The sequence below is a fragment of the Poromitra crassiceps genome, assembly GCF_964638095.1.
Source record: "Poromitra crassiceps genome assembly, chromosome: 6".
In the NCBI taxonomy this organism is placed as follows: Eukaryota; Metazoa; Chordata; class Actinopteri; order Beryciformes; family Melamphaidae; genus Poromitra; species Poromitra crassiceps.
This window is the reverse complement of record NC_139627.1, coordinates 15,947,666-15,970,612: the sequence shown is the minus strand read 5'-3', so window position 1 is coordinate 15,970,612 and position 22,947 is coordinate 15,947,666. Positions and strand designations below refer to the sequence as shown.

Genomic DNA, 22,947 nt, shown 5'->3' with positions numbered 1-22,947 from the left:
TTTTTAATGTATTGTGTATTATTATTATACTTATTATTTTTTATATTGTCTTTTATGTTAATGTTCGAAATAAACATTCATTCATTCATTCATGCCTGAAGCGCGATATAAACGCATTCAGTCTGTCTGCGCTTTTACTGCGCAGCCTCTTTGGGAAGTGACCACGAAGCAGTGTTGCCAGATCTCGCGAGAGAAACAAACGCGCAAACACGGTTGCTTGTTTCTCTCGCGATATCTGGCAACTACCACGAAGAGACCAGCGGGGGCGTGTTTTCAACCCGCTGTATGATTGCATTTTGTTTTGAGGCACTCGCCTACCTACAGCTTCGCACGAGGGTCTTTAAAACTGGGGCTATCTAAACCAAACGGCTTGAAGGTATTTATTTGAGAACGTGTTTGTTTGTTTGTTGCTGTTTATGTTACTGTCATGTATTCCAGTGGTTCTCAACGTGGGGTCTGGGGACCACCAGGCAGGGGCCCTTGAGGGAAGGGGGTTCCAGGGGCTCCCCAGCAAATTGACGAGTTGTTCAACTTCTTCTCTAGTCTATGATTTCATTTTCAAGAAGTGAACGCAATTAGAGAAAGAATAAGAATGACTGTTTCAATCATAATGAGTCTCTATTATCTCTACCTAGTCGTGGATTGTCATGGAATTCTGGACAAAATCATATCTAACAATAGTCAAATGCTTAGATTTGGGACATCTCATCAAATGGGGGTCTGTGGCTCTAATATGTTTACAAAATTACGCATCCTTGATATGAAAAATGTTGAGAAGCACCTCTTAATTCATTAGTTTACCATTTTAAGTCGTCTTCCTATATTATGCTCAATGTCTCCATTAACACTGACAGAAAGAAGCGGTGTAACTGTTGTGTTGTGTTGTGTTGTGTTGTGTTGTCTTGTAGGCGATGCCATGAGCCCAGTGGGTGGTGATGGAGGACCCGTGGGGTGTAGCGGCACTGCTGTTCCAGCTGTGGATCTCCGTGGTGCTGGGCCTCATCATGCTACCCGCCATGTTTGGCTTCTCCCTGGGCGTCACCGGGGTCTACATTCAGATCCTGGTCCACATTCTGGAGGTCATTTAAATGCACATATTATCTTTTCTCTTTTGCTCTTTAGGCAAAGGTTGATAAAGGGGTTGTGTTTTATGTAACCTGATAGAGCTTTGTCATGAAGAAGAGGGAAAAAAAATCCAGATGCAAATTTCATCACCGTGTTCTCGCAGTGATGAAATGAACCATCTGTACTTGTGGTTGCCCTGTTCACTCCTCGGACAGTTAGGCAACGTGCAGCAGCAGGCATTGGGTCAGAGGTCATCTGAAAATAATGTTGTTTTCTTGCTAGTGGGCCACGCTACGAATCCAGAGGGGGCGCAAGGAGCAGCCCACCGTGCCCATCCCCCTGCCCAATGGTAAGCGCCTATAGCCTACCTTCACTATGAGGGAGTCAATGTTATGAGGGAGTCAAGGCTTTGTTATATATGAAGATCCTGAGTGCGTCACAACAAATTAATGCTCCACTTCCCATTATACGTTCTTGTATTGCTTCCCTTTTAATACGTTTCACCACTGAACATGTCCTTAGTGTGAGCTCCAGTAAAGCTCTCTTTTAGGTCGATCTCTTAAGTAGACACTGGTAGAGAAATGTTTAAAAACGTTAACGTTACAGAGCCATGTGTAGTTCCTTGTCTCGCGGCTCAGTACATTGTGTCCTGTGGTATGAGGGATTTGATTCGGCTCATGTGACTGCGTGTGAGTGTGGGGGCTCCGGATTGGTCAGTCCGTTGATGTCGGGGTGCTGCTGTCTGTGGCTGTCACACACAGACGGCCCCGTCTCATGCTGATGATGCAAGCACACGTTGCATAACTCCTGTGCTCATGGCCATCTCCAATATGCTGTGAAACACTGTGTCTGTGTCCTCAGCCCCTCTGTGTCAGAGTGGAGTGCAGATTGAAACGTTTTGCCAGAGGTCACTGCCCTCGTGAGTCCTGATCCTCACCGTAGCGTCTGTGGAATAGGACTTGTTTCTGCTTAAGCGTCTGTGGAATAGGACTTGTTTCTGCTTAAGTGTCTGTGGAATAGGACTTGTTTCTGCTTAAGCGTCTGTGGAATAGGACTTGTTTCTGCTTAAGCGTCTGTGGAATAGGACTTGTTTCTGCTTAAGCGTCTGTGGAATAGGACTTGTTTCTGCTTAAGCGTCTGTGGAATAGGACTTGTTTCTGCTTAAGCGTCTGTGGAATAGGACTTGTTTCTGCTTAAGCGTCTGTGGAATAGGACTTGTTTCTGCTTAAGCGTCTGTGGAATAGGACTTGTTTCTGCTTAAGCGTCTGTGGAATAGGACTTGTTTCTGCTTAAGCGTCTGTGGAATAGGACTTGTTTCTGCTTAAGCGTCTGTGGAATAGGACTTGTTTCTGCTTAAGCGTCTGTGGAATAGGACTTGTTTCTGCTTAAGCGTCTGTGGAATAGGACTTGTTTCTGCTTAAGCGTCTGTGGAATAGGACTTGTTTCTGCTTAAGCGTCTGTGGAATAGGACTTGTTTCTGCTTAAGCGTCTGTGGAATAGGACTTGTTTCTGCTTAAGCGTCTGTGGAATAGGACTTGTTTCTGCTTAAGTGCGTTGCATGTTGTGCGACGGCCACAGATTGTTTTCATCTTGTTTTCAGCTTGAGCTTTAGAAGGGCTTTCATGGCAGGGTACTGTAGCTGTATATGACTAATGAACAGATGTGGAAAGTTCAGCAACTTTTGGGGTCAATGATAGATATTCAACAGCTAGGCATGTTTACAGAGCAGCTGTTTATCCTGGTGTTGTTATTCAACAGCTAGGCATGTTTACACAGCAGCAGTTTATCCTGGTGCTGTTATTCAACAGCTAGGCATGTTTACAGAGCAGCTGTTTATCCTGGTGCTGTTATTCAACAGCTAGGCATGTTTGTGAGCAGCTGTTTATCCTGGTGCTGTTATTCAACAGCTAGGCATGTTTACACAGCAGCAGTTTATCCTGGTGTTGTTATTCAACAGCTAGGCATGTTTACACAGCAGCAGTTTATCCTGGTGCTGTTATTCAACAGCTAGGCATGTTTACAGAACAGCTGTTTATCCTGGTGCTGTTATTCAACAGCTAGGCATGTTTACAGAACAGCTGTTTATCCTGGTGTTGTTATTCAACAGCTAGGCATGTTTACAGAGCAGCTGTTTGTCATGGTGCTGTTATTCAACAGCTAGGCATGTTTACAGAGCAGCTGTTTGTCATGGTGCTGTTATTCAACAGCTAGGCATGTTTACAGAGCAGCTGTTTATCCTGGTGCTGTTATTCAACAGCTAGGCATGTTTACAGAGCAGCTGTTTGTCATGGTGCTGTTATTCAACAGCTAGGCATGTTTACAGAGCAGCTGTTTATCCTGGTGCTGTTATTCAACAGCTAGGCATGTTTACAGAACAGCAGTTTATCCTGGTGTTGTTATTCAACAGCTAGGCATGTTTACAGAGCAGCTGTTTACTCTGGTGCTGTTATTCAACAGCTAGGCATGTTTACAGAGCAGCTGTTTATCCTGGTGCTGTTATTCAACAGCTAGGCATGTTTACAGAACAGCAGTTTATCCTGGTGCTGTTATTCAACAGCTAGGCATGTTTACAGAACAGCAGTTTATCCTGGTGCTGTTATTCAACAGCTAGGCATGTTACAGAGCAGCTGTTTACTCTGGTGCTGTTTTATCCCTCTGAATTCGTCCCTCTTTCAAACACACCACAACAGTTTGTTATTAGTAAATGAGTCACATGGAGGCTGTTACACAACATGATTTAGCAAATTATTCAGCAAAGATTGCAGAATATGTGCTGTCCTACTTCCTTTGCCAAGAAGGTGGTACAGTCCGAGCTATAGGCAGGATAAATGCTTGTGTAAACACTGCTATAGAAGGTGGTACAGTCCGAGCTATAGGCAGGATAAATGCTTGTGTAAACACTGCTATAGAAGGTGGTACAGTCCGAGCTATAGGCAGGATAAATGCTTGTGTAAACACTGCTATAGAAGGTGGTACAGTCCGAGCTATAGGCAGGATAAATGCTTGTGTAAACACTGCTATAGAAGGTGGTACAGTCCGAGCTATAGGCAGGATAAATGCTTGTGTAAACACTGCTATAGAAGGTGGTACAGTCCGAGCTATAGGCAGGATAAATGCTTGTGTAAACACTGCTATAGAAGGTGGTACAGTCCGAGCTATAGGCAGGATAAATGCTTGTGTAAACACTGCTATAGAAGGTGGTACAGTCCGAGCTATAGGCAGGATAAATGCTTGTGTAAACACTGCTATAGATCTCTGAGGTGTGGAGAAAGACATGTGTGTCAACATGTGGAAGGCTCCAAGAGGTAAAAGACAGGGCTGTGTTGGAGGGTAAACTCACTTTTGTAGAGTTTACCACATTTTTGTTAGGCTGACAAATATTTATGGAATCCACTGTATACGTCATAATGATACATGAAGATCTTTGTATTTACCACTAAATCATTCTTTTCATCTTTTTATGATTTTTTTTTCCTTCTTTTTATTCTTAGGTTGATCCTAGAGCAGGATAAACCAACAGAGCAGGATACAATCAATCAATCAATTTTATATTTATATAGCGCCAAATCATAACGGGGTTATCTCTCAAGGCGCTACCTCAGTAGTTTGCTGCTTCATTGAGTGTGTTTACATGCACACTGATAAAGGAGTTACCAGATTATTCAAGCGGTCATGTAAACAGCACTATTATCGGATAACGGCTGTAATCAGATTATGAGGAAATCTGATTAAACACACCTAACTTTTTTACTAACTTTTTTTCATCCGTTTTATTCAGTGCATGGCCCAATCTCAATGTCCACACTCACAGACTCACACACTTTGAGGCGCGTCCCCTCTACTTACTAAACTGCATGTCAATGTGTCAATCAGATTATCGCCATTGCCAGCTTATGCCAGTTATGGGATTAGCGTGGGCTAATGTGAAGGCACTCACTATAGAGTTTGTTGTGAAAACGTGCCGCAGGCATCATTGAGAGAGAGGGGGGCTCCATGGAGGAGGAGATGGGGGAGGTGCGGCGCTCGCGGCGCGGTTCTCTGGCCGGAGGGGAGTTCTCCCTGAGCGACGCCTTCTACTTCTACAAGCAGGGCCTGGAGAGCATCGTGGACGACCAGGTGACCCAGCGCTTCTCCTCGGAGGAGCTGGCCTCCTGGAACCTGCTGACCCGCACCAACCACAACTTCCGCTACATCAGCCTGCGGCTCACCCTCATCTGGGGCCTGGGCGTGTTCGTCCGCTACTGTGTCCTCTTCCCTCTCAGGTCAGTGTGTGACCTCTGCCCTCTCAGGTCAGTGTGTGACCTCTGCCCTCTCAGGGGGAATGGTGACTGTGGCAAGAGCCTGCCCGGCGCACGCTGCTCCATAACTTTGGGTTTTGCAAGAGGCAGAGAGCTAGTGCGTGCTGATGGTTTGTAGTCCTATTAGGGCCGTCCTCCACTCAGATACCAATATTCGACTATTCTATTAAAAAAATATATAGAATATCTTCAGTGATTAACAGTCAATGCAACGGAGTGATGGGGACATATTTCGAGCATTTAAAAATCAATAAGAGACTGTATATTATGATCATGCAAGATTGAATTGCCGACGTCGGGCTATTGGATAATGGATTTGTCTGAATAATGACACAGGCAGAAGACATGCATTTCTTTTTTTAAATTAATCTCTTATAGACAATTTTTTTAATTTGGCCTTTTAAACATTAAAACATGGAGCCTACATGAATAAACAAATGAAACAGCCAGTGTAAAGTAAGACATTGCTGCTGCTTTGAAATGACGTCTCCAATGCCTAGGGTTTTGAAACTTTGTGAAATCGGAGGTCCTTGAAAATCTTCACCACCGAAAAGCCGGGACACTCAGTCAGTCAGTTATGAACGTTTAGTGAGTTGACTGGGAAAAGGGACATACTGTAGCTAAGGATAGGAAGGTGGTAGAGATAGAGAGTCAGGATTCGAAGGGTGGGTAGGATGACTGGTTAGAGGGATATGAGTGGTGGGTAGGGTGACTGGTTAGAGGGGTATGAGTGGTGGGTAGGGTGACTGGTTAGAGGGATATGAGTGGTGGGTAGGGTGACTGGTTAGAGGGGTATGAGTGGTGGGTAGGATGACTGGTTAGAGCAGTGGTTCTCAAACTTTTTCTGTCAGGCCCCACTTTGGAGGAAGAAAATCTTTCGGGCCCCACCGCCCCAACAAAATTGAAACAAAACGGTCCAAGTTTAACTTTTATTGACATAATGACCATTCATTTCTATATTCTGGCTGTTTTGCCCTGCACATCTTTTCAAAAACAATAACAATAAAGTGCAACCTCTACAAAACAAAATAAATTCAAATATCTTAATTGTGAGTTCAAGTCACTATCACTGTATTAAGGGCTGCCTGTTTTCCACTGCAAATCGTTTCAAAACAATAATAAGGTGCAACCTGCAGAAAATAATAAGTGCAGACATTTGTGAGGACTCAAGTTTTATCAGTATTAGTGGCTGCAATGAGCCTGTTTTCCACTGCAAATCTTTTCAAAAGAATAATAAAGTGCAACCTGTGCAGAAAATAATAATAATAATGGTGAGGACTCAAGTTTTCTCAGTATTAGTGGCTGCAAAAACCCACACAGTTCTCCCAATTCAGCCCGTGTTGTGTCAGGTAACTGTCCAGAAGCATAGCTCTTCAGCTGTTGCTCTGCTTGTAACGTACTTGCAAAACAGCAAATCCTCACTCAGTGACTCCGACGTGACAAAGCGAACATAGGCGATAAGCAAGCAGTCTTTATTGCTGTCCGTAGCCTCGTCCACTTGTAAGGCGAAACGTGTGTCTGTCAGTTTTTCCGTGAGTTGTTCCTCGAGATCATTTGAAATGTCACATATACGTTTTGCAACTGTGTCATTGGACAGCGGGATAGTCTTCAATTTTGCAGCGCTGGTCTCATCCAGCATAGTTGACACCATATGGATAGCTGCTGGGAGTATGAGCTCCTCAGCGATGGTGTGCGGCTTCTTGCACTGTGCAATTCTGTATGCGACCTTGTATGACGCTAGTTGTGCTTTGCTGTTCACTGATGCCACTTTTACAAAGCGATTTTCCTGCTTGCGGTATTCACCGAGTTTCCTCTAGAACCCGAGTGGCTTATTGACGAAAGTGGGGTGTGTTGTCTCCAAGTGTCTTTTTAATTTGTTAGGCTTCATGCTGTCCGCTGCCAGAGTTTTCAGACAGAGAACACAGACTGGTCTCTCCTCGTCTCCTACCGCATTGACTGTGAATCCCAGAGCAAGATAGGCGTCATCATATTTTCGTCTCGGTTTTTTTAGTTGACTGCCGCCCTCCGACTCCTTGTTTGTCCCAGCCAAATGTCTCTTCATTGTGCACTAATCTAAACTAAACAGCCTCCAGTCTGTCTGATGAATGAACGGGTCACTACGGAAGCGCGGGGTTTGTTTATTTCCTCACGGGGAAAAGAAGTCCGACCTAAAAATGGCTAAAACATTGGTTCCGCGGATTTCACCCGCGCCCCACCTGTAATACCACTGCGCCCCACAAGTGGGGCGCGCCCCACACTTTAAGATACACTGGGTTAGAGGGATATGAGTGGTGGGTAGGGTGACTGGTTAGAGGGGTATGAGTGGTGGGTAGGATGACTGGTTAGAGGGATATGAGTGGTGGGTAGGATGACTGGTTAGAGGGATATGAGTGGTGGGTAGTGGTGGGGCGGGGCTATGGAAGGGGGCGGGGCGTAGAGGGAGTGGCGCTGTGGTCTTAAAGGTTTGTGCTTGTTGAAAATTGACATAAAGACATCGGCCATTAAAAGTGCTGCATTTATATATTTTGTGAAAAGAATATAAATTGTTTTTTTGTTTTTTTTGTGAACTTAACATTAGTAAATAGGTTTAGCAAAGCACAGTTGAGAAGTGTTCACTCCTTTAAGCCTCTGTCTTTTTTTAAATTCCGAGCTAATGTAAAGCCTGCTAGTTCTCATACAAATTCTGTGTTGTAACACTAACTGACCTCGATGCGTGTCTTAAACTATCCCTTGTTGGTTCCTTGAATGTAAGGAACTGGGCCTTGAAAGTTCTTGAATTTGATGTTTAAGAAGGTGTGAGAACCCTTGTTTCTTCGTCTTCTGTTGCAGGATCACCCTGGCAATCATTGGCCTAACATGGCTTGTGCTTGGAACGAGCCTGGTTGGATTTGTGCCTGACAGCAGGTACAGTAACAAGGAAACATTTCAGAGGGTTTTTGCATCTTCTGCTTTTGTCGGTGCTCCACACTTGCTTGTCCAACGACTCAAGCGTTGATTTGTGTGTCTGCACCACCACAGTGTGAAGGACTGGCTGAGTGAGCTGGTCCATCTGATGTGCTACAGGATCTGTGCCAGAGGACTCTCAGCGACCATCCAGTACCACAACAAGTCCGTTCCTGGCTGCATGTGTCAAGTGCAGCTCCTCTTCTTTCACATGCATCATGTCTTCTTTGCTCACCAACCAGGTATTCATAGAGTTGGTCTTATTCTTCTAGAGAGAACCGACCACAAAAAGGAGGAATATGTGTCGCGAACCACACCACACCTATTGACGTCGTCATTTTGGCCAATGATGGATGCTACGCGATGGTGAGTATCATCGACACTAGGGATGCACGATATTGGAATTTTTTGGGACGATATTTTCCAACTCTTTTGGCCGATGCCGATACTGATATATATGCACACATTTCCCCCAACTAATATCAGAGAACATCGTTTCTCCTGTAGTGGAATGAACACATCATTATGCCTACTCCTATCACGATGGCCTACTGGCAGATGCAGAAATAAATACAATGCGCATTCACTGGGCAAAATAAGAAAACTACATGAACTTAGGTTATGTAAAACATGGCATGTTTTGATTTATGTACTGTAGGCATCGAGCATTTGGGCATAATTAAAGCGTCATTTCCCGCCTTGTCATATCGGCGGCAGAAATATTTGTTTCGGCGCCGATACCGATATTTCATTTCTAAAGCCTTTATCGGTATCGATACCGATGACATGCCGATATCATGTTGCGCATACCTCATGGACAGGGCAGGTGAGCGTGTCACTGATATCTGATACTTCGCCCAGCACAGCAGCTGTTGTTTCTAAAGAGGCTGGGAATGTGTGTGCTCTCTGCTCCATGTCGTCCTCAGGTGGGCCAGGTTCACGGAGGCCTGATGGGGGTCATCCAGAGGTCCATGTTGAGGTCCTGCCCTCATGTGTGGTTCGAGAGATCCGAGATGAGAGACCGCCACGCTGTTACCAGTAGGTGAGACATCTAGTAGTGCGTATAAAAGGATACCAATAACAACACATGGGTTGTAGAGACAGGAAGAATTCTGCAAGAAATAATAATGCTGAGTTCTTGCCTTTCAATACAATTTATCTATGCATTTTATTTATATTATATTATATATATTATATATGATAATATAATATTATAATCCCAGCCATTTTCAGCCTGCTTTTCCATAATATTCCGATTGCTTCTGACCAAAATCTCAACCACTGCTTCACTATCCACCTTATTTTTGGCGGCCATTTTTGCCTGATCTGCCTGATGGGTGCTTCTTCCGGTGTGATCCTCCCAGCCTTGTTGCTGACAGCTTGACACCCGTCTGGGGGCGAACGGAGCAAATCATCAGGTCCAGCTTGGCAAAAATCTCGTCGATAAATATCCCTTTAAGAGCGCAGTGCATTCATGGGTAATCGCCTGGTGTGGCTAATATTAGCCGCTAGTTAGTTATGTTACATGGCAGTAAAACGCCACTGAATGACCAAATTGATATAACTTTTAACCATTTCGAGTAACACTGTTTCCATATGGATCACCAGCGTTAGTTTGTTGTTTATAACGTGGCTATATTCATAACGTTTTCTATCTCGGATGCGTTATTTCGAATCGCACATAGGTTACGCCTGGCGCAACCTATGTGGGTTTCAGGACGAAACAGACTCGAGCCACTAACGTCATCTTAAGAGCACAATATTCCTGGAATGCAAGTTTAACTAAACAGTTACATGTCCTCTGCATTCTACATAAAATTAAGATATTACGGGTTGTTTTATTTTGTATGTTACATACTTATTGACCAAGTTATGTTCAATTCAGCCAGGGTACAAGAGACTGAGTATAGGTGGCCATCTTTTCAAATCAAGTAGAATACCATTTAGGAAATGGCAAGCTGCAACAATAAGTCACGTTAAACCGGACCTTGGACGCACAATTATTTTTTACAGTGGGGCATTCAAAAATAAGGTGGATAGAAGCTACTGCATGTTGCCTGTGTGTGCAGCTCTCCAATACAGTCCTAAAGGGCCAAAATGGACGCTCGAAAATGTAACCCCCAAAGCCCCGGCCCAAAGCATGTCTTTTCAACACATTGGTTGTGTTGTAATGTAATGAAACATGTTGGTAAATTCAGTCCTTGTCATACAGGTTTGATGCTACCTTGGATGCTGCTGTAGAGCCTACTTCCTTGTTTACTCTGTACCGGCTGTAGCTGCCTGTCTTCTGTCCATGCACCGCCCTGTGTGAAGTATTGCAAAACAAATATTGGAAGTTGTCAGCTGATAGATAAACTTATTTAGTGAGTGTGAAAGACATGCTTTGGGGGCTTTTGGGGTGTCCATTGGCCCTATAGGACACTAAATCGCGCTAAAGTGAAGCAATTGACAAGATTTTGGTCAGAAATCTGATATAAAATTAGGGTGAAAATAGGGGGGGGGGGGTTTGTGTTTTTTTTTTTTTACCTTTATTTATACAGGGGGAGTCTCACTGAGAGCAATGCTCTCTTTTTCAGGAGTGCCCTGTTCACATTCACACACACATTCATACCTGGAAGCTGACCAGTACAACCACAGTCTGAACTGCTGGCCACTGATCAGCTCCACTGGAGCAGTTGGGGATAAGGGCCTTGCTCAAGGGCACCTCAGTGGTGGTAATGAGGGAGGGGCAAGCGCTGCCTTTTCACTTTCCCCAACCAGATTTATCCTGCCGGTCCCGGGGATTGAACCGACGACCTTCCAGTCACAAGCTCGCTTCTCTAACCATTGGGCCACCACTGCCCACAAAATAAGTTGAAGATTTATGGAATTATGGAATTATGTTAAATCTGGTCATTTCTTGCTTCTGAGCAGCACTGTAGTCTCTGTAGGGGACCTAAACAATATCCAATATATATTATTATATTAATATATTATATATATAATATTATATATAATATAATATATATAATATTATATATAGTAATTAATATATATTAATTTGACCCCCCCCCCTTTTCTTTAGATTGTTTCATTTTAGAAGTCAGCGAGGATCCTCTTACAGAAAAATGACTTGACATGAATGTGGAGCACCTGAATATGTCCCCAAACCACGTGTTCCACATATTGCCCATGTGATATCATGGGTTTTTCCACATGTGAAATGCATGTGGTTTTTCTGTGACCTTCCCCTTTTACGATGTTTTTTGTTTCCTTCTTTGCAATTCGTACTCATTCTGACCTAAACCATTTTCTATTCTTTCTGTGTTTACTATCACCTGCAGAAAGAAAGAGACACAACAGTTACACATGTTGTGATACCTGTAACAAGTAACCACTTCAAACAGAGTTTAAGTGGATTAGGTGTGAAGAGGATTTCACTCACTTTCACTTGTTTTTATACCGTTTTCATGTTGAAGCTGTCATACGGTATATAACCTGTTAACTAACATAAATAAATATACTAAATAAAATTGTATATAAGCATGTTGTGAGTGCAGGATAATTATGATCATATACTGTAATAAGCCCAATGTGCAGAAAGCATAGGAAGTTGAACAGTTTGAAATATATTGACATACTAAGCTGAATGCAATTTTCTGACGTTTGTCTAATGACTGTATTCCACGCAAAGTTTCTCTGTGCTTCTCTGTTTGTAATGCGTCACCATGCACTCTGAGTCAAAAGTGGTACCTGGAAATGTTCTCCCAAAGCCGTCCCAAAGTGAGAACGATTCTGAAGCTCATCTCAATAATCGTCTATATGGACTTCAGTCATTTGACCTTGATGTGATGTTAATAGCATTGCCCAAGCAGCTATTGGTTTGTTGGTGAGGGAGTAGAGTACACAAACAGGAAGAAGCTAAGTTGAGACACCAACCTGTTCAATGTCAGTTTTCACTCTATTTTCGTGGCATCATTCAGTACGAGTATCATCCGAGTACAATGTGTCAATATTGTTATTGTGATTGTGAATGGTGATTAGGGCTGGGTATCATTGAAACAAGGCTAGGTCGTAACCTCGCATATGGCCAGCGCGATCAAGCATTCACAAGCCTGTTGTTGTAGCAGGCAGCGGCTTTGTTAATGTGGAGAACTTTTGGTGACGTTCAAAGTTCTGATGATGTCATAGACATTGTGACATCATCAGTGACATCATTATCATGTCATATGATGTCATGTCAGGATGTCATGATGTCATAGGCGCTGATGATGTAGTCTCTTAGAACAGACGAGTTTGGCTTCCGCAATTTTCAAATGCTTCCGCCATACCGTCTGTACTTCGTGGGGGAGAATCATGCACCAACCGGAATGGGAAGTAGAAAGGCGGGTTTTCCGCTCATTAGTCCAATCAGAATCGCAGAAAGGCGGGTCTTCCGCTCATTAGTCCAATCAAAATCCAATATGCCGCATTTTTCGTGGACACACGTGCCGTGATTGGTCAGATTCCGTCGAACTTCTTTCCTGTCTGAAGGTTTTCCCAACTTCCTTGTGCATGTTCTGGGGGTGTAACGTACAGACTGTGTATAGCTGCATTTGCCGGATGTAGATGAGACAGTCTGTTTTAAGAGACTACTGATGATGCCATAGGCATTGTGACATCATCAGTGATGTCACTTGTGCAATTGTGATTTTTGGTTACATTCGCTGATGAGATCACAATGATGTCGCAATATCTATGACAGCATCAGTGATGCAAAGTGCAAAGAGTGCAGCAGAAGTGGAACCCAAATTGGCACTCAAATCGGGACGCCAATTGGACTGGACAAAGCCAGATATAATGTAGGGCCGGCTTGCACTGGCCAGAAATGACAATACCGATACAAATGGAATCGATACCATAGCCATAGTTTGAACATCTTGGTGGCATCTTGGCACGTTGAATTGCCAACAACAACAACCACAACCAGACAAAACTTAAGCCACGTCCACTTCCAGTCGAAGCCCCGCCCATGTTTGATTTAAGCCACGCCCCCTCCGAGTACAGCTAGGGATACAGATATTGTGTTGGCTAAACAGATACAGACACAGATAATGGTGTACACTCGCTCATCCCTAGTCCTAACACTACAAACCATTGACCTATATTGATATGCTACAAACTGGTGCAGCTGCATCTGATCTTGGTGATTAGTTTCTACTCTAGTTTTCAAGAGCCGAATAAGGCCCCATGTTCAAACAAAGTGGAATATTGCTTTAAAAGGAAAGGCTGTGCATTGAATGGTTCATAGAGTGACTGCGTTTGATCCTTCGCTCTCAGCTGTCCCAGGAGCATGTGTGGACTGATGCTTTATGACACAGAAAAGACATCTCTTTTCATTGGGGATTCCCTAAGGGCCAATGGACGACGGCTAAGAGGATTGAAGCCACGGTTTAGCATCGCTCGCACTGAAACAAATGACCTGAAGATTTAAGTACATTTTCTCCAGAGGCGGCCCAATTAGTGGGCAAGCAGCACAGATAATGCATATAACTGCCTCCCTGGCAGTGAGGCTGTTCTGTATGACAGACACAGATGGTTTTACTACTCAAATGTACTGTATGCTGGCTGTAACCGGCATGAGATAGATTATATTCTCTTTATTTCAAGGATAATATACCCTATATTTATAATCTATGCCAATTTTTGAATGCAGGCATACATAATGCACCTTCTGCCTTCCTTATAGCATGTACAAAATTAGATTTATTATGTATTTAAAAAAAAATCTTGTCCCTACAGTATGACTAAAGATAAACTATTGTCTTCTACTCCACAGGCTGAGGGATCATGTCGCAGCGAAGAACAAACTTCCAATCCTGATTTTTCCTGAAGGTTAGTTCTACTGTGCTATGAAGAAGACTATTTGAAGATGCTGATGTTATGCTATGAAGAAGACTTATTTGAAGATGCTGGTGTTATGCTATGAAGAAGACTTATTTGAAGATGGTGGTGTTATGCCGGTTAGGATAATCTTTGTCTGTGACTCTTCTTCTAACAGGAACCTGTGTCAACAATACGTCCGTCATGATGTTTAAGAAGGGTAGCTTTGAAATCGGAGGGACCATATACCCAGTGGCCATCAAGGTACAGTGGTGCCTAATGCAGAAAACATACTACAACGTCAAAGCCCTCGGCTGGGCGAGCCTGCCGGCACAGCTGCCCGGAAATATGACTCGACGCAGCTGACGTGAACAGCGCAAGTATAATATAATGTAGATGGGGCGATAACAGGAGAGAGTGAAAGCTATGACCAAGTACCGTATATGTAAGGGTTAATGCACGACGAGGTGTCCATTATCAGAAATTATTGGACGACGTGGAGGCGTGAACCGTCCGTGGCGAAGTCCAATAATTCCTGATAATGGACACCTCGAAGTGCATTAACCCGCTTATACCATGGTCACTTGGCAAAGAAACAAAACAAGACCATTCATTTATATTTCCATGCATTTTGCAATCAAAATGTAGTTTTCATAACCTTGAATATGAGTTGAGAACCGGCGAGACAAAATAGTCCCCTCGGCTGCTCAAGATTAGGCTATCGTTGGATAAAATGGCCGCTTAGTGCCTGCAGGCTGCACCTGGCACAATTCTAGAGTCAAGCTAACTAATAATTTGGCCACTTGTATGTAACAACATACAAAATAAAACGGCAATGTCTAAGAATGCAACGCCATATAACTGGCTCGTTTATACCGTACTCACATTCCAGGGAATAGACCATTTAGCTAGGTGTATATTATCACAGTACATTATCACAAATTAATGGACACCTTGCAGCCAATCAGAATCGAGTATTCACCCAGACCATGGTATAAGCACGACTACATCCTCTCCTTGGGCTAACTCCTAGTCATTGAAATCCTAGTGCAATCACACAATTGACTCATTTTGCTGGGGACTCCCCTGCGAACCCCTTGTCAAGCTAGCGTTCGATTATATAGGACTAGCTGCCCGTGGGCAAGGCTCCAAGTCGAGGCTGACGTTGTAGCATGTTTCCAGCTTAAAGAATAGGGCTGAGTATCCATACTCCATAGAGACACTGCGGAGCGCGTCATCATTCAGAAACCACGCCCAAAACAGGGGGAAACACCCCCGTATGATTCATTCACATGATAAATTCGCATTGAATGAAGTAGGGAAAAAAAGGTATGGAATAAAGTACTCTCTACTGGTCATATGGTGATATCAGTATCACTTTAAGGGTACTGGTATTGGTACTAGTAAGTATTGTCATTTTTTAAATGATACCCAGCCCTACTAAAGAATGAATTCATGTTTCATTGTGCAGAGTATGCATGTTGCCTCCTGCTTTCTTTGGCTCTTCACCTTCTAGCCCATAATAACTGAGTGTGCTTCACCTTCTAGCCCATAATAACTGAGTGTGCTTCACCTTCTAGCCCATAACAACTGAGTGTGCTTCACCTTCTAACCCATAACAACTGAGTGTGCTTCACCTTCTAGCCCATAATAACTGAGTGTGCTTCACCTTCCAGCCCATAATAACTGAGTGTGCTTCACCTTCTAGCCCATAATAACTGAGTGTGCTTCACCTTCTAGCCCATAATAACTGAGTGTGCTTCACCTTCTAGCCCATAATAACTGAGTGTGCTTCACCTTCTAGCCCATAACAAATGAGTGTGCTTCACCTTCTAGCCCATAATAACTGAGTGTGCTTCACCTTCTAGCCCATAACAACTGAGTGTGCTTCACCTTCTAGCCCATAATAACTGAGTGTGCTTCACCTTCTAGCCCATAATAACTGAGTGTGCTTCACCTTCTAGCCCATAACAACTGAGTGTGCTTCACCTTCTAGCCCATAATAACTGAGTGTGCTTCACCTTCTAGCCCATAATAAATGAGTGTGCTTCACCTTCTAGCCCATAATAACTGAGTGTGCTTCACCTTCTAGCCCATAATAACTGAGTGTGCTTCACCTTCTAGCCCATAACAAATGAGTGTGCTTCACCTTCTAGCCCATAATAACTGAGTGTGCTTCACCTTCTAGCCCATAATAACTCAGTGTGCTTCACCTTCTAGCCCATAATAACTGAGTGTGCTTCACCTTCTAGCCCATAATAACTGAGTGTGCTTCACCTTCTAGCCCATAATAACTGAGTGTGCTTCACCTTCTAGCCCATAATAACTGAGTGTGCTTCACCTTCTAGCCCATAATAACTGAGTGTGCTTCACCTTCTAGCCCATAATAAATGAGTGTGCTTCACCTTCTAGCCCATAATAACTGAGTGTGCTTCACCTTCTAGCCCATAACAACTGAGTGTGCTTCACCTTCTAGCCCATAATAACTGAGTGTGCTTCACCTTCTAGCCCATAATAAATGAGTGTGCTTCACCTTCTAGCCCATAATAACTGAGTGTGCTTCACCTTCTAGCCCATAATAACTGAGTGTGCTTCACCTTCTAGCCCATAATAAATGAGTGTGCTTCACCTTCTAGCCCATAATAACTGAGTGTGCTTCACCTTCTAGCCCATAATAACTGAGTGTGCTTCACCTTCTAGCCCATAATAACTGAGTGTGCTTCACCTTCTAGCCCATAATAACTGAGTGTGCTTCACCTTCTAGCCCATAATAACTGAGTGTGCTTCACCTTCTAGCCCATAATAAATGAGTGTGCTTCACCTTCTAGCCCATAATAACTGAGTGTGCTTCACCTTCTAGCCCATAACAACTGAGTGTGCTTCACCTTCTAGCCCATAATAACTGAGTGTGCTTCACCTTCTAGCCCATAATAAATGAGTGTGCTTCACCTTCTAGCCCATAATAACTGAGTGTGCTTCACCTTCTAGCCCATAATAAATGAGTGTGCTTCACCTTCTAGCCCATAATAACTGAGTGTGCTTCACCTTCTAGCCCATAACAAATGAGTGTGCTTCACCTTCTAGCCCATAATAACTGAGTGTGCTTCACCTTCTAGCCCATAACAAATGAGTGTGCTTCACCTTCTAGCCCATAATAACTGAGTGTGCTTCACCTTCTAGCCCATAATAACTGAGTGTGCTTCACCTTCTAGCCCATAACAACTGAGTGTGCTTCACCTTCTAGCCCATAATAACTGAGTGTGCTTCACCTTCTAGCCCATAATAACTGAGTGTGCTTCACCTTCTAGCCCATAATAACTGAGTGTGCTTCACCTTCTAGCCCATAACAACTGAGTGTGCTTCACCTTCTAGCCCATAACAACTGAGTGTGCTTCACCTTCTAGCCCATAATAACTGAGTGTGCTGCTCTTGTGTGTCCCAGTATGACCCTCGCTTTGGAGATGCTTTCTGGAACAGTGCCAAGTACAACATGGTCAGCTACCTGCTGAGGATGATGAGCAGCTGGGCTATCGTGGTCAACGTGTGGTACCTCCCCCCCATGACCAGACAGGTGTGTCTGCAACATGTAGTTACAACAGCACTACAATCCAAGACATTTCCCTTCACACAGTTGTTGTTGTTGTTGTTGTTGTTGTTGTTGTTGTTGTTGTTATTTGTGCAGTTTGGAAAAGAGAAATATGAACAAGTATAAACAGTAGTATACAATTCACAGATGGTCTAAAAATAAAAACGTAAGCTTATAGTATAGCTTATATAGGGGCATATATTGAGCCATATTAACCATCCATTTCTGTCACCGTAACTAATTTCAGGTGAATGCTACTGTGTGATCTCACTGTCTGTACGTGTGTTTGGAGCAGTTGAATGTTACTGTGTGATCTCACTGTCTGTATGTGTGTTTGGAGCAGTTGAATGCTACTGTGTGATCTCACTGTCTGTATGTGTGTTTGGAGCAGGTGAATGTTACTGTGTGATCTCACTGTCTGTATGTGTGTTTGGAGCAGGTGAATGTTACTGTGTGATCTCACTGTCTGTATGTGTGTTTGGAGCAGGTGAATGTTACTGTGTGATCTCACTGTCTGTACGTGTGTTTGGAGCAGTTGAATGTTACTGTGTGATCTCACTGTCTGTATGTGTGTTTGGAGCAGGTGAATGTTACTGTGTGATCTCACTGTCTGTACGTGTGTTTGGAGCAGTTGAATGTTACTGTGTGATCTCACTGTCTGTATGTGTGTTTAGAGCAGTTGAATGTTACTGTGTGATCTCACTGTCTGTACGTGTGTTTAGAGCAGGTGAATGTTACTGTGTGATCTCACTGTCTGTATGTGTGTTTGGAGCAGGACGGGGAGGACGCAGCCCATTTTGCCAACAGAGTGAAATCTGCTATCGCCCACCAGGGAGGCCTGCTGGACCTGGCCTGGTAAGGAGGGACAATACTAAATCACTCACAGTTCATTGGTACATAATGCCACAGGATGTCTGCACAAGCGAACATCCTCTCACGCAAGCTTAGCATGTGCACAGATGGAGTGAAGATGTCTCTGTTCAGAGCATATCATTGTACTCCACTTTAGTCAAGGCAGAGTAAGGGCAGATCTAATGTGTTCAGGGAGTTTATTTATACTGCTCACGTGTGGTCAAACGACAGGAAAGCAAGCTTGCAGAGACGTCTAAGTAGCTTACAATGATGTGATGAGAATAGTACTTAAAGGCCGGCTTTACCGTGGGGAATATGAATATATATTAAATCTCACGCCCCTAAGGTTTTCGAATCCGTTGAAATTTTTGAAATTGGTTGTTTCCCGCCAGAGATATCACCAGAAATCCACTCTGTGTGGAGGGGGGGGGGGGGGTGGTGGAGGGGAGGGGCGGGTGCGGGGACCCGAAATACTACATTTCCCACAATGCACTGGGCTCGCGTGGCCTTCGTTTTCATGCCCACCCCTCAGGCATTTGGCTGATATCAAACTCCAGTAGGTGGCGGTAATGCACATATATGTTTGCCAACCGCCATAAAACTCAAAGAAGAAGAAGAAGAAGGCTTCGACAATAAAAGATACAAAGAAGAAGAAATAAATTGAAAATAAAATTGCCTCCAAATTGCACCAAATGTAAACGGTAGTATATATGTCGGGAGATGTCTTCATAAAAAAAAATTCATGCATTTTAAGGCATTTTCGTAGGAGTTACGCGCATCTGATGTTGTAACTATTTTCTGTAAAAATGTGTAAAAATGGGTACATTGCTCAGCGTTGATTTCGTTACTTCAACTCACCTACTACTAGATGTAAAATTTGACGAGCTTTCCAATGCCGCCAGTCCCGTGTCTTTTGGTGCTTCCGTTCCAGAGATATGGTCTCTTGGCAAGGAGCTATGGAAAGCTAACCTAGCTACAGTATGCTATGCGGGTGAACAAGATGGCTGCCTTTTGCTTTTCGTCGAGAGCTCTGAAGGGGCGTGGAGGACCTCTAGAGGCGGGACCATGGCTCACAAGACTTGTAGTTCATAGGCGCTCGAGTTCCGCAAGCGGGGAGGGAAGCCGGGTGACGCGTAACGCGTCATCCGGCTTCCCTAAAAATGTGAGAGATGCCTGATAGGTCAGGCAGTGAAGCTCCAATTTCAAAATATTTCAACGGATTCTAAAACCTTAGGGGCGTGAGATTGATATTCATATTCCCCACGGTAAAGCCGTCCTTTAAAAGACCTAGCAAGTTGGAAAAGCGACTTTTCTTCCAGAAAACATTAGGATTAGGGTGTGGGTTAGGGTTAGGGGTAGGGGTAGGGGTAGGGACAGCAACGAATCAATAGCGAAGTGGTCACGACAGGAGGCTGTCAAGCCAAATCCAGCACGAGGTTATATTCTTTACCAAATTCTGAGACTGGGCTGTTGTGGATGTTGCCTGGTGGTCTGTCTGTCTGTCTGTCTGTGGGCCGTCCCTGTGGCAGCCGTTTCAGTCGTCACCTCTTTCACAAGGCTTCCTCTCACCTTCTCTGCTGTTCCCCCCCGCTTGGAAGAAGTCATTTTGTTTGGAGCTGCTGCGCTCTCTCTCTCCCTGAGCCCAGGCATGTGCCACAAACACAGAACAGCACCGCCAGAAGTAGTCTCTCCCCAGACTCAAATACTACGTTGAATCGCTACGTTCCGCATACTACATAAATGAGTCTGTACCACTTCACAGCCACTGCTGGGGTTTGGTGGGCGCGTCTAGGGGGGGTGAAATTGAATGAGTGACAGGTCGTAGCACCAATGAGAGAGTGGTTCGGAAAATGGGCTGCGCCTCCCGTGTTGTCTGATCGCAAAGTCGTTACTGATTGGGCAGGACTGAAGCCATCCCTGGCATATGACTGGCCAAGTGAACGGTTCCCTCCCATTACCAGCCGCCTGGGGGGAAACGTCCCAGACCCAGAGAGAGCTCTGCAGCATGCAGTAACGTAGTGTATCAGACCCAGAGAGAGATCTGCAGCATGCAGTAACGTAGTGTATCAGCGTAAGAACTCTCATGGGTCTGGCGTCGAGACTACGCCAGAAATACCACACTCTTCATTCTGATCGCTTCATTCACTCATCTACGAGGCTCAGTCCATTTCTTTATATACACGACTCCGTGTATGAGAACGGAGCACTGGCAGCAAAACAACACATTCTGACAAGTTTGAGGTCAAGGGAGCTCATGGCAAGTCCGTTTCTTTTATGTCCCTGAACGGCAATCCTGTGGGAAAAGTCCATGTGGCTTTTTTTTAAAGTTATCTTCTCTATCTAAGTTTTTAAGTTTTTTTTTAAGTTATCTTCCCTCCTTATCAGCTATAACTAGAAATGTTGCGAGCTTCGCATGTTCATTTCTAGCATGATTCGCACGCTCAACTGCGCATGCGTGAGCAATTGTGCGCCACGTGGACCTCGACCACCTTATTACAGTAGTGAGATACACAGCATTTTATGTATATTATATATATTATAAGTTCTATCTGTGTTATTTGTGCTATTTTATTTATAGTTATGTATATTATTAAATTCCCCACGAATTTTACTGTTTCAGTGCGCTGATGACATTGTAGACAATACAGTTTGTTGTTAAACTGTAAAATATGCTGCCTCCATAGCTTAGTAACAAGTGCTTCATGGTGGCCCCTTGGTAGCGCTGTCGCCAGGTGCTGGGTTCGATTCCCACTTGGGATGCTGTGGGCGCTGAGGGTGTGTCCCCATTCCCATGTCCTCAGTGCTTACGGCCCAGGTGGGGTCGTCAGAAAGGCGACCCCGCACACACGTGTGTGTGTGTGTGTGTGTGTGTGTGTGTGTGTGTGTGTGTGTGTGTAAGAATGTGGGCCGATATATCGATAACAGATTTTTTTAACTCCCTAATATTGGCATCACTTCCAAAAATCCAGTATTGGTCGGGCCCTAGTTTTAAATATACAATTCATTTGAACTTGTGAATTTGTTGACTATTATTGATTTTTTTGTATTGTCTTTTAGTGTACTTCTATGGACCATGAGTCTGCAGTAAAGACATGAATGAATGAATGAATGAATGAATGAATGAATGAATGAATGAATGAATGAATGAATGAAACATATCTTTAAATGGGTTTTGACAGTGTGTTTTTTGGCAGGGATGGCGGGCTGAAGAGAGGGAAGGTGAAGGACTCGTTTAAAGAGGAGCAGCAGAAGCTCTACAGCAGCATGCTCGCGCTGGGACAAGATGGCCGCTGTTCCCCACCGGCCCCAGAGACAGAGTAAATATGGGACAATCCCTCTGATGAACTGGACTGTCTCTGTGACTCTGCTGGCACCTCTCTGTCATGTCTGTCATCAGGTGAATTGGATAAAGTCCAAGCTGGACAGAGGTAGGTCACATGATGAAGGAGACTGCTTAGCTTCTAGAGAGCAGGAAGGGGGCCTGAAACCCCCTACGTTAGCCTCGTCTGGAAGTCAATGGGGTTTTTTGGATGGGGATTTTGGTTAGATGTCTGAAATAAGTTTATGATACTGAGACCTTTGTGTTCAGCAAAGTAGCTAATCTTCACAAATGAACAGCGTTTTATGTCGATTGCGATTTTTGGCCGCCACATTTACGCTTCAAAAATCATAGAAATTGTGTTTTTTTTTGTGAAGATGATCTTGTTGAGCACCAAGGTCACAGGTTCATAAACCTTTGTTAACCACGTACCTTATTTCAGGCATTTAACCAAAAACCCCATTAGGAAATGCCATGCACTTTGAGACGAGGGAACCAGACGATGCTAACTTCTGGGTTGGCCTACAAAAATACATCATCCCTGCGGTATTGACGATATATTTTATACTTGCCTTTTTAACTTTGTTTCCTTTGACCAAGAAACTTTGCTTTGTACCTTTTACCTGTTGTCACCTTATATGCTGGATCTGGCATTTTAAGTCTAAAACCAGCATTTAGCCTCAAAGCTTGAACGAAATGCTCAAAAAGAAATGCTCAAAAAGAACAAGTCTTAATGTTGAGGATTTTGTTTTTAGTTACATTGCTGTTGCCCTGTGTTGCTGTAGGAGCGTATCTCTACCACTGGGAGGCAGTGTTTGCTAACACAACAATCATTTGAGTCCTTTATCCACCTATTCCATTGCTCAAGAAGACTCAGGACATCAACATACATATCTGTTATCAAAAGTTGTTACATATAGCTGGGACCACTGTCATTAAAATGATACACATGTGAAATAGCTTGAATGACAATGAAAATGTATCTGACTTAGTGATATATCTACAAGCCAAAACTGATAGAAAATGAGCCATCCATTGTTGTT

General features: G+C 43.8%; 1 protein-coding gene across 1 annotated transcript; it reads left to right on the top strand.

The window, feature by feature from the left end:
* Positions 1-311: 311 nt before the first annotated feature.
* On the top strand, positions 312-22,947 carry gpat3 (glycerol-3-phosphate acyltransferase 3). Its single transcript, XM_083638000.1, has 13 exons — positions 312-376; positions 909-1,079; positions 1,348-1,414; positions 5,033-5,327; positions 8,193-8,267; positions 8,382-8,471; positions 8,579-8,672; positions 9,233-9,348; positions 14,104-14,159; positions 14,326-14,411; positions 17,590-17,718; positions 18,509-18,588; positions 21,780-22,947. The coding sequence occupies exons 2-13, from the start codon at positions 936-938 to the stop codon at positions 21,904-21,906; spliced, it is 1,359 nt and encodes a 452-aa protein (XP_083494126.1). The 5' UTR covers positions 312-376; positions 909-935; the 3' UTR covers positions 21,907-22,947.

What these genes read in the sequence shown, in the direction of transcription:
- gpat3 (XM_083638000.1), top strand. Translation starts at nt 936, where the DNA reads ATGGAGGACCCGTGGGGTGTAGCGGCACTGCTGTTCCAGCTGTGGATC. An exon ending in ACCATCCAGTACCACAACAA is followed by an intron (nt 8,472 to 8,578) that starts GTCCGTTCCTGG and finishes TTATTCTTCTAG; the next exon opens with AGAGAACCGACCACAAAAAG. An exon ending in ATGATGGATGCTACGCGATG is followed by an intron (nt 8,673 to 9,232) that starts GTGAGTATCATC and finishes TGTCGTCCTCAG; the next exon opens with GTGGGCCAGGTTCACGGAGG.